An 11,909-nucleotide genomic window follows, 5' to 3' on the forward strand; every position below is an offset into this window, starting at 1 on the left:
TAACGTATCTTCCTTTGCAAAAGGAAATAAATTCAAAAACTTTGCATTCCTAGATGCTTCCCTCGTATAAGATACGAACATGATTGTTGGCGGTTGTGGTGGTGGTTGTGTTGGCGGTGGTGGTAGCGGTATTGGTGGTGGCAGTGGCGGTTGGTGGTTAGTGGTAGTAGAGGTAATATGGTAATCTGATTTTTTCCTCATAAATTGAAATTAATTTGATCCAAACTTTGAAAGAATTAACTTTCATTCATTTTGTGAAAAAAAAAATTCATTAAAAATCCAATTCTATCTTAAAAAGTTGAACAAAACACTAGAATATGGTGGAGTGAATTCTAATTCCCCTCAATTTCGTTACATTCGAGCGAACCAAACAGTCACCAAGTGTTCAATTGATGATGCATAGCAAAACATGTGTTCTCAAAACAATCTTAAATTGGTAACAAAGGAACATGACGAGTCCGTTTTAGAATAGGGCCTTGTTGTAAATGTATGATCTTCTTGACCCCTTTGTTTTATTAAGTTATGCCCTTTCATGTATATTTTGATAAATCGAGAAAATCAATAATTAACTCCTTTTGCATATTTTTATCTAAGAAAAGCATGAAGGTACATATCATTGAAGTATTTTTGATAAAATACATATAGTTTTTACTACATTAATAAGTTAAAAAAAAAGTAATTATAAATAAAGTAATAACTTACATATGAAAATTATGGAAAAAAGTCAAGCGAATTTTGCAAAAGAACAAAAGGCAAATTTCATAAAACATATAATCACAAAAATTATTACGCTTTAGTTTTTTTTTACACCTAATATGCCAACGGACACCACCTATCATGTTATTATGTCAATTGTCACACCATCAAAAATTATCACGTCAACACCTTAACTCACAACCGGATGACCAGATAAATAGTCAAATATCGAAACAAATCGATAAACAGCATGTTTTAATTATGATGAAAAATAATAAAATATCAAAATCAATTCTCCATAAATTTTGTGATATTTGTCGATTAAAAACAAATATTTATTCGTTAATTTTAACTAAGTCATTATAATTATTCGGCTAAATATATTTCTCTCTTTCATTATAATTATTCGGCTAAATATATTTCTCTCTTTCCTTGTTCCCTTTCATTTTATCTACATCATTTCTCCTTCGATTCCCCTTTTTTATCCTTCAATTTCACATAGATTTCTTCACCCGAAGAATCATCGATCTGCTCTTTACATACTCGGTGGGTTTTTGATATCGTTGATTCTAACTTTGATTCGATTGGTGGTGCTTTATCGCCCTGAAAATCTCCTTTAATTGATCAGTAACATAATCGGATGGATAATTTGATCCCAATTTTCTACGATCACATCTTGGCGTGGTAGATTGTGTCTTGCATATATGACTTTCATATCGTGCTTATATGATTTTGAAGTTGGTTAGTGTATTTCTGTATGTGATTTTTTACTTAGGTTGCAGGTTTAGTTTCTCAAATGATGATTGTTAGGTTTAGCGAAATTCAAGGATATTCAATTCATAGGTTTAGTAGACGACGAGAAGACCGAACTTGAAACCCTAAAATGTAGTTAACTTACGAATTGTTTTTCCACTTGAGAATTTGCTACACATTGAAAGGGGTTGTAAAACTCCCCAATGAATCATCAATGCAAGAAACTTAAACAAAATTGACATGAAAGTTGCTTCATCCAAAGATAGTCATAATCCCAATTCCCACATTGGGAATAAGGACCATAAGTGTAATGATTTCAGTTTATTTTCCATGGCCTTCTGATATATAATTTGGCATCGATCTTGTTCTTGATTTGATCTTATTGCAGTATCTTATAGTTTTTGCTAAAATGGCAGGTTAGATAGTGCATAAAATGTCGTCTCCAAGCAAAAGGAAAGATATGGATGTCATGAAACTGTAAGCATGCTCTGTTTTACATGTTCTTTTGCTTTCATCTCCTAATTTGGTTACAATCTGCCATTGATTTTGCACTTAGTTACATGTTGTATTCATGTTGAAGGATGATGAGTGACTATGCTGTGGAGCCAGTAAATGATTCGATCAATGAAATCAATGTGGAATTCCATGGTCCAAAAGAAAGTAAGATTCTTCATCTCTTCTTCACTCTCATATCATGTGATTTTTCAATTATATATATATATATACATATTTACATCATCTTTCTTTCAGGTTTATATGAAGGTGGTGTTTGGAAAGTGCGTGTTGAGCTTCCAGATGCTTATCCATACAAATCTCCTTCTATTGGTTTCTTAAACAGGATTTTTCACCCAAATGTTGATGAACTGTGAGTTTACTTTTCAGAATATTTTAGTTTTCATCTTCATCTTTCAACAAATTGCAATTATCATCCCTTTTTCTACAAATCACATAATTGAACATGACATTTTTACTATGTTTGGCATGCATTGGACTAATGTCAATGGGACACAAACTCACTTTCTCACTTTCTCAGTTTCAATCTCTTGTATGTGCAAAAGACATGAATGCCCTTATCATCTCCATTAACAACTGGAAATTCTTGGTGAATTGCAGGTCTGGATCTGTCTGCTTGGATGTCATCAACCAATCTTGGAGTCCAATGTTTGGTAATTTATAATTTGTTTTTCCAAAAATCTTGATTGTTATGTTTATAGTAGTGGAATGTATCTTTTGTATATAAGCTCTAACAATATGACAAAAAACTTAATTTATTATTATTATTTTTAATTATTATCTACAGATCTTTTAAATGTATTTGAGGTTTTTCTCCCCCAACTTTTGCTATACCCAAATCCTTCAGACCCACTAAATGGTGATGCAGCATCATTGATGATAAAGGACAAGGAGCACTATGAGAAGAAAGTGAAAGGTTCCTCATCTTTCTTTATTTTTCCATTTACTTGGGGCATTTTAGTAAATTTGTGATACTGAATAACAAGAATCAGTAAAAGGTCTTGAAGGAGATAGTGTTTGGATGTGCTTGAAGTTGATGAGTATTTGACAAATTTTTATAAGTTAAGAAATTAATTAATAGAACAAGGGTATATAAGTAATTTGGGTTTGTTGGTGTAGAATATTGTGAGCTATATGCAAAAAAGGAGAATATCAATGGCAACACACTTGGAGATGAAAGTGATGAAGATGAAAGCAATGAAGATATTAGTGATGGAAGAAGTGAATCAAGTGAAGAAGATGTTGCGGGAAATGCAGACCCATAAAGACATAAATACCCCTGAACTAAAATATGATAAGATTTGTTTTTTTTTTCTTTAAAAATCTCCCACTCTTGATACGGGTTTTGTCACATAGTTTCTTGTAAAATTTAGAGCAAAAAGCAGAGCTTTGCTGTAGATGTGTAATGAAAAATTGTAACTTTCACTTGCCACCCTGGATTATTTAAAGATGAATATAAATGGGAATTTGGAATTTATCACACACACTTTGTTCGTTTTCATTTTATTGGATTATTATATCAGTTATATTTTGTTTTTGCTTTGATCCTTTTAATTTTATTGTATTATTATATCAATTATTTTGTTTTCCTTTGGTGTAATTTTTTTGGACTAATATCACCTCTTTTTCTAGCAGAAATGATGATGTCATAGGGAAATTTTGACAGGTGGCAGTTTATGTAAATGTGTATGAGTTTATCATTGTGTGGCATCGAATAAGAGGGTGTATGAGCTTAAAATCATAGTTCGAATAGTATGGGTTTATCTTACACGTGGCTTTAAATAAGAGGGTGTATGGGCTTAAAATCAGAATAGTTGAATAGTATGAGTTTATCTTATATGTGACTTTAAATAAGAGGGTGTATGACTTAAAATCAGAGTACTTTAATAGTATAAGTTTATCTTCTACGCGGCTTCAAATAAGAGGGTGTATCAGCATCAGAATAGTTGAATAATATGAGTTTATCTTATATGTGGCTTTAAATAAAAGTGTGTATGAGCTTAAAATCAGAGTAGTTGAATAGTATGAGTTTATCTTATATGTGACTTTAAATAAGAGTGTATCGGTTTAAAATCAGAATAGTTGAATAGTACGAGTCTATCTTAGATATGACTTTAAATAAGAGGATGTATGAGCTTAAATCAAATCAAGAGTAGTTGAATAGTATGAATTTATCTTATATGAGACTTTAAATAAGAGGGTGCATGAGCTTAAAATCAAATCAAAAGTAGTTGAATAGTATGAATTTATCTTATATGTGACTTTAAATAAGAGGGTATATGGGCTTAAAATCAAATCAGAGTAGTTGAATAATATGAGTCCTGATTTATTTTATACATATTTTTGCTTTTCGTACTATATTTATTTATGTTTAGTTTTATTTACATGCTTACTTTTTTCCATTTTTTATTTATGCTTTATTGCTTATATTTGTTTTCTTGTCTCCTCCCCCTTTTAGGTTTGAGTTTCATATGCTAGAAGTATATATAGAAGCAGTCTTTTTACCCTTCAGTGGAATGGATAAAGCCAAAATGTCTGCAGTCTGCGGACCACATCTGCAAGCCTCTGCGACAGGAAAAAGAAAGAAAAAAAAACTGCACGGTGGCCCATGTTTTTCTTTTGTTTAGGTTAAAATGGGGTCTGAAGACCTTTGAAGACAGTGGTCCATGTCTGCGCTAGGAAGACCTCGTGCAGACGTTTTTTGATCTGCGCACTTCTAAAAAACAAACACTCTGCGAGGGCATATGTCTGCGTGTTGTCTGCGCGGCGCAGACAAAAGTGGTTGCGCAAATCTTCAAAAAAAAAAAAAAAAAAAACAAAAAGCCCCTAACTGCATCTAACCTCGCCTTACTCTTATTCCTATTGGATTTTCTGACTACATCTAACCTCTCGTTGCTCCTATTCCTATTGGATTTTAGGTATTGTTAATGATGACCATGTCATCATGAAGACAAAGTCATAATGTTGGGGGCTTACGGGATTCTTCTCTATAAGTAAAATGATGGCTATATCTTATAACTACTTTATTACAAACCGTTTGTCATTTTGTTTTTATAATCTGAAACCCTTTGGAGAAATAGACACGGATAACAATAATATACTTATATGTCGTACAAGAAGATAGATTACAAGGTATAATTATTTAATCTGTTATGAGTTAAGGTCAACATCATAGATGATTCATTATTTAAACCAAAATAGCATCTTTACTGCATAATGCTACACAAGATTGTTGTACACTTAAGACTATTTCTCTCCGTCCTTTTCAAGTGCCGGCTTTTTGTACTAAAGTGTTGTCTCCTACCAAATGGTAACACTATGAATTCCAAATTCTATTCCATTGTAGTTTTCATCACCAAAGAAACTGAGATCAATGTGTGAGTTTTTTCTCTAAGTGTTATATTGTCCACCTTCCACCACAAATCACATATCCGAGTTCTTGAAAATTCTTGTTTTCTTCCTTTTTAATGTTGTTAGCCAAAATGAATCCGATTCCTAATTGGGTATTTGTTCTTTCGTTGTTCTTGCTTCTTAACGGAATGGAATCGGTTAAGGTCGATGCTATCGATGCGTTAGTCGGGTTTTTCGAAAGTCTTTCCGGGAACTCTTCGATTCCGATTCCGGTCTCCGGTTGGAATCTCACTTCCGATCCTTGTGAAGCTAAATGGACGGGAATCATTTGCCATGATGAAATATCGTCCGTTAAGTCAATTGCTTTTGATAGTTTCAATCTCTCGGGAACTTTTAACCCGAGTTTTATATGCAATATTACATCTCTTGCCCTTTCTATCGCTATCATTAGCATCAAAAACAATAATCTACACGGGGACGATTTCGACACGATTGCTAATTGCAAGGAACTTACTCACTTATACATTAGTGGAAACCAATTTGTGGGTAACCTTCCGGAAACTCTTTCCCAATTGAACAATCTCAAAAGACTCGGGATTTCAGATAATGGGTTCTCGGGGGATTTACCGAATTTGCCCCGAATATCGGGCTTAATCGAGATTTTAGCCCAAAACAATCAACTCTCTGGGCCCATACCCGGATTTGATTTCTCAAATCTAGCATCTTTTAATGTATCCAATAATAATTTATCGGGCCCGGTCCCACCCGGGGGTGACCGTTTTACCCCCGCTAGCTACCTTGGGAATCTTGGATTATGTGGCGATCCGTTACCAAATGAATGTGAAGTCCCAGGACCCACAAGCCCACATGCGGCCCAAACCTCGGATAACTCAAAAAAGAACGGGTCAAATTCGACTGAAATCTTGATGTACTCGGGCTATGCTCTCATTGGTTTAGCCATTTTGCTCTTGATTATGCTCAAGATATGTAAAAAAGGAAAAAAGAAGAAAGAAGAGTTGGTGGAAGAAGGTGATGATGATAACTATCGATCGAAAGACGAAAATGCCCTTGAATCTATCGAATTCAAAAGCATTACAATGAGTAAATCCGAGGTTTTTGGTGGGAATTCGATCGAGAGTGGGCCCGTTTCTTCTTCTTTGATTGTTCTCACGAGCCCGGAAGTTAATGGGTTGAAATTTGAAGAACTTTTGAAGGCACCCGCGGAGTTGTTGGGGAGAGGGAAGCATGGGAGTGTTTATAAGGTGAAATGTGAAGAACAAGGAATGACTCTTGCGGTTAAAAGGATTAAAGATTGGTTGTTACCTTCGGATGATTTTAAGTTAAGAATGAAAAGATTGAATCATGTGAAGCATCCGAATGTGTTGCCGGTTGTTGCATTTTATTGTTCGCGACAAGAGAAGCTTATGGTTTATGAGTATCAACCTAATGGAAGTCTCTTTAAGCTCCTTCATGGTAATGTTCTTCCCTTTTCTTGTGTTTTGGTGCTTTATATAGTAATAAACTTTCATTTATTTGTGTATTGTCTATCATAACTTCGTAACTTCAACTTTTTTCTTATTAAGACATCTAAATTTGGGAAATTTTAATTAGTTACAACATTGTAGGCAAAAATTCCGTTGTAACTTGTATTTGCACCATTTTTTTTTGAAATACGACGTTGTAATCGGAATAAATAATATTAGGATGCCAATGACCAAATCAATAAAATAAGTTGTTTCTTGCATTTTATTATATAAAAAAATAATTTATTTGTGTTCTGATGTGCTTTATATAGTGGGGTTATGTTATATATTAAATGACTAAATACAAAAAATAACAACATACTTTTATTTATTTCCTTATTATTATACATCATTGAATTTTTCATTTTATTTTCTTCTAATCAAGACTTCATACTATAAAACATCGAACAATTATAAAATAATATATATCCAATTTTTTTTACTAGGACACTATTTCAAAAATATATCCATTATAATAGTAAACCTGTTTTGTATTTTGACACATTATAATAGTAAAACTGTTTTGTATTTTGACACACCTATGAATGGGTGATTTATAGATATATAATTATGTTATAAGAATAAATATATAATAACCAAATAAAAGAAAGTTTGTTGCTATTTATTTTATTTTATGTTATATTTTTATTTATAAAACAAAAGTTTATATATGTTTTGGTGTTTCGCATAGCAGAATTATATTATATATACAACGTGGGAATGCAAAAAATTGACAATTTATTCATAATATATATATATATATATATATATATATATATATATATATATATATATATATATATATATATAAAAGACATTATACTTTAAAATATATACCAAATTACAACATTATATATATATGGAAAGGTTATTTGGAAAACAAAAAAACTCTAAAAAACCCTAAAAATTATAAAAATGCATAAAAAAAATACATAGAGATCACAAAACTTTTTTTTGACATTTTTTATGAAAAAATCGTAGGTTTTTAAAGAAATTCGCTGAAAAAATTTTGAATTTTTTTTTTATAAAAAAAAAAAATTTGATTTTTTATTTTTTTTCAGCGAATTTTATTAAAAAGCTGCGATTTTTTAAAAAAAAATCAAAAAAAGTTTTGTAATCTCTAAGTATTTTTTTTATGCATTTTTATGATTTTTAGGGGTTTTTTTAGGGTTTTTTGTTTTCCATAGAACCTAAACCTATATATATATATATATATATATATATATATATATATATATATATATATATATATATATTCATTTTAAGGCTTTGTATTATAAAACTAGGTGTGAGACCAATGTATTACATAAGTTTATTTAAAAGAAAATTTAAATATAAAATTCAAAATATTTGAGAAGTTTGAATTTATAAGAAAAGTGAGAAAAATATTGAATTATAAAAATTAAAGTGTTTTTTTTTTCTCTTTTAAATTTAAACAAATGATTTAGATAAATAAATAAAGGAAATTAATACAACTTTAATTTAGTAATAAATTAGAAGGAAAGTCTATTAATGAAATTGATATGCATTTATTATTAGATTTAAATAATATATGGAATTTAATAAAATAGAAAAACCATAAAATGACATGTGGAAAAAAAATTAATTTAAATTAACCATAAAATTACAAGTGGTAAAATGACTATGAATGTGACATGTGGCAAAAAGATCTTTATTTATTAGAGTAGATGATATTATCTAATGCAATGAAATTTTATTTTATATAAAAAACACTCTATAATTAGGTAAATTTTCAAAAACTACACTGTCATAACTTGTATTTGATCTTATAGAACACAAACAATAATTTGCAGGAATGCCAATGGGTCAAACATTCGACTGGAGCAGCAGGCTCGGAGTTGCATCCACCATTGCCGACGCTTTATCATTCATGCATGACGAGCTTCATCCAGACAACATCCCTCATGGAAACCTAAAATCCTCAAACATTCTCTTCAACAACAACATGGAAGCTTGCATCAGCGAATATGGTCTAATGTCAGTTAACAATTTCAATAATTCCCCAATCCCCAACAACAACACCTTGCAACTCGATCAAATCGATGGATTCAGAGGCGATATTTATGCATTTGGGGTTATTCTTCTTGAGCTTTTAACCGGAAAGATGCCGATGGTGGAAAACAACGGGATGAATCTCGCGACGTGGGTGGTTTCGGTGGTCAAAGAAGAATGGACGGTGGAGGTGTTTGACCGAGCACTGATTCGGGAAGGAGCAAGTGAAGAAAGGATGGTGAATTTGTTGCAGGTTGCAATCAAATGCGTTGACAAATCGCCGGAGTCGAGGCTGAACATTAATCAAGTTGCAGGTATGATTAATAACATCAAGGAAGATGATGAAAGATCGATTGATGTTTCGGAGTCTCCCTTTGATGCAAGGAAATAAGGGGGATTAGAAGTGTTGAAAATGTTTTTTTTAATATGAGATATTTTGAATTTGGGTTTTGATTTTCGTGGGTGTTGGTGCTTTCTATATAGAACATTGTGTGTTTAGGGTTTTTGTTCTTAAAGTAAATTATATTTTGAATTTAGTTTTGTAAGAAGAATCTTCAAATGAAAGTTTCTTGGATTTTTTTTTCTTTCATTTAAAATATGAGTTGGGTTTGAGATAAGTTTAGGGGAAACGACAACATAAAACAACCAACCTATGTGCTGCTGACATGGACTCCATGTGTCAATGAAGCCCTTATGAAACCAACTACCACCGCCACCATCCACCTCCTACCACTGCTACCATAATTGTCCATTTGCCACCATCTTTGTCGAAGTACCCACTCTCCACCTCTGAGTACCACCACCATTCATCTTCTTCCAAACACATCATGATTACACCAAAAATAAACACCAAACCTAGAAAAAAAACATTATATTTAATACAAAAAACCCTAGAAAAGGGAGAACATCAAATGAAATCAACAAGCATTCAAGTAGTAAACAAATTAACGCAGTAGCATTAATGAATACGAGAAAAAAAAACAGAAGAACATAAGGTGATTCTTTCCACTTCAAGCAATTCATTGAACAAAGGATCCAACATCATCAACTTTCAATATCTTCTCACATACACTACTAATTCTTGCTACTTTTTCCAAAAATTTGACTGCTTATCTTTTGAATAAAAATAAGTATGAAATCTAAGTTTAGCTAGGCAACCAGATAAAAATGGGTTTGAAAACCAAGCTTCGATCACAATCATTTTCTCCCATTAACTCTTTATCTCTATGTCACTAGCCCTGTCGAAAATACCCGATAAACGAACTACCCGCCCGATTTTTTTCGGGTATCGGGTAAATCGGGTCGGGTTAATAGGGAATCGGATTAATTTTTTCGGGTATTCGGGTAACCCGATTTTTTTAGGTTGGGTATAGGGTACGTTTATTGGGTTTCGGGTATACCCGGATTATTTTAATTTTTTTTCGTAGAGCTTGTACTATGTAGTAGGTATTTGATCACGCTTAAACTAACTATCATTATTGTAAAACATGAATCTCTTTTATTATGAGAGTATGACACCTATAATATTAAAAACAATTGTTTATATGCCACCATGTTCTTTAAAACTTAACTGTTTTCTAGATTATAGTTTTTATTGCAACTAACAAACTCATTATCTTGACGAAACTTCAGAACATGCCAAAACTTATGTGTAACGCCCGTGTTTCCAGGATAGGCATTAATGATGATGTAATAGTCTAGGTCAACCTTTGTAACTCATTTTGAAGAAATAAATAGGAATTATGTGATTATTATGTGTTTTATGTTTAATTATTAGAATTTAATTAATTAAGAATAAAAATAAGCGTCGAAAATAAATATTAGATAAACTCGATATCTATTAAGAAAGTTGTAGTGGCCGTGACAAGGATTCCAGATATATAAAGAATACAGGAATCCGAGTTATAACGAAGAAGTTATGACCAGTCGAAGTTCCGCGACAAAACCGGCACGACGCCGAATGACGTAAAAAGTGAGTTTTTGATAAACTACTTTATAGCCATAGTGATCTAAACAAAAGTCGTAGTATTCGTTAAACCGAGAGTATGTATAAAAAACGCCCAAATCTGACTTCGTATGAGGAAGTTATGATTTTTCAAAGTTTCAGCTTAGTAGTAGACAGCTAAAAACTCGAATTTTAGATCGAGTGATTTTTAGCCGACACAATCTAAACGAGAATCGAAGGTCTCGTCAATAGTAGTACAACGGTAAAAAGACAGACGAAAACGGACGTCGGATGAAGAAGTTATGAATTTTTAACGGATTTTCCTGTCTCGGTCTGTTAAAAATAATAATATTAAAATTAAAGTCAAAATTAGCCGACGAAGTTTAAACGTAAGTTGTAGAGCACAAATTTACCAACGCGTGCATATAAAGAACGTCAAAAACGGAGCCCATATTCGAAAGTTATGGATTTTAGAAGTTTTTGGCTCAAAAATCGAGAAAAACACGAAATCCGAGGAATTTCGCATGTCTCAACTCCGGCCACATCACCCTCGCTTCGGTGCTGCGCCGTGTCCAATCCGATGACGTATCCGAAGCGTGGTCCCGTAGAAATCAGACGCGTGTCGCACCCTCCTCGCACCAAAGGCTCGGCCAATCAAAAGCCGCCTCGTGCCTTCCCCATGTTGACCTCCGAAAGTCACCTAGAGCCTCGCATGCGAGCCGCGTGTTCGCTTCTCAGCCCTCGGATCCGAAGCCTTCCCCCTATAAATAGAAGGGTGCGAGACCTCCCAGATAATTTTGGAAAATTGCCACTTTTCACCCTAAATTCAATATTTTTACTATCTCGACTTCCCCCGAAGCCTCAGTATCATTTCCAACACCCGAAATAGGTCCCGAAGTGCCCGAAGATCCGGAAAAATTTATCTTTTCGGTTTTGAAGCTCCACCCTCGCAGGGCCCGGTTTTTCATTAAAAAGCTCCCGATTTCATCGAAAACGATCGTTTTAGGAAACGAAGTGTTGCCCGATTATCGTTAAATCAAGTGAGTGTATAGTCACTTTCATCTTACACACACTTTCATCTTACACAAAGATATGAAGTATTTTATATAAAATAC

The 11,909-nt window shown here is 32.8% G+C and overlaps 2 protein-coding genes across 3 annotated transcripts; both read left to right on the top strand.

Moving 5' to 3' along the window:
- The first annotated feature begins 1,109 nt into the window (after positions 1 to 1,109).
- Positions 1,110 to 3,444, top strand: LOC145167154 (ubiquitin-conjugating enzyme E2-23 kDa-like). 2 transcript variants are annotated; one of them, XM_079086253.1, is made up of 7 exons: positions 1,110 to 1,242; positions 1,866 to 1,926; positions 2,030 to 2,109; positions 2,200 to 2,314; positions 2,563 to 2,615; positions 2,750 to 2,878; positions 3,082 to 3,444. In XM_079086253.1, the coding sequence occupies exons 2-7, from the start codon at positions 1,883 to 1,885 to the stop codon at positions 3,225 to 3,227; spliced, it is 567 nt and encodes a 188-aa protein (XP_078942379.1). In that variant the 5' UTR covers positions 1,110 to 1,242; positions 1,866 to 1,882; the 3' UTR covers positions 3,228 to 3,444. The 2 variants fall into 2 exon arrangements, with proteins under 2 accessions (XP_078942379.1, XP_078942380.1); XM_079086254.1 differs by lacking the exon at positions 1,110 to 1,242 and adding an exon at positions 1,260 to 1,437.
- A 1,888-nt stretch (positions 3,445 to 5,332) lies between these two features.
- LOC145162926 (inactive leucine-rich repeat receptor-like serine/threonine-protein kinase At1g60630) lies at positions 5,333 to 9,345 on the top strand. Its single transcript, XM_079081900.1, has 2 exons — positions 5,333 to 6,786; positions 8,651 to 9,345. Exons 1-2 carry the CDS (start codon positions 5,430 to 5,432, stop codon positions 9,238 to 9,240), a joined length of 1,947 nt encoding a protein of 648 aa, XP_078938026.1. The 5' UTR covers positions 5,333 to 5,429; the 3' UTR covers positions 9,241 to 9,345.
- The last annotated feature ends 2,564 nt before the right edge of the window (positions 9,346 to 11,909 follow it).

This window comes from Lactuca virosa, chromosome 3 (assembly GCF_052849685.1).
Source record: "Lactuca virosa cultivar CGN04683 chromosome 3, Lactuca_virosa_CGN04683_v6, whole genome shotgun sequence".
In the NCBI taxonomy this organism is placed as follows: domain Eukaryota; kingdom Viridiplantae; phylum Streptophyta; class Magnoliopsida; order Asterales; family Asteraceae; genus Lactuca; species Lactuca virosa.

Bases quoted from the DNA above. Each gene is read 5' to 3' on its own strand.
- LOC145167154 (XM_079086253.1), top strand. From the start codon at position 1,883: ATGTCGTCTCCAAGCAAAAGGAAAGATATGGATGTCATGAAACT. The intron at 2,616-2,749 runs GTAATTTATAAT...TATTATCTACAG, and splicing joins ATCTTGGAGTCCAATGTTTG to ATCTTTTAAATGTATTTGAG. The intron at 2,879-3,081 runs GTTCCTCATCTT...TTGTTGGTGTAG, and splicing joins CTATGAGAAGAAAGTGAAAG to AATATTGTGAGCTATATGCA.
- LOC145162926 (XM_079081900.1), top strand. From the start codon at position 5,430: ATGTTGTTAGCCAAAATGAATCCGATTCCTAATTGGGTATTTGTTCTT. The intron at 6,787-8,650 runs GTAATGTTCTTC...AATAATTTGCAG, and splicing joins TCTCTTTAAGCTCCTTCATG to GAATGCCAATGGGTCAAACA.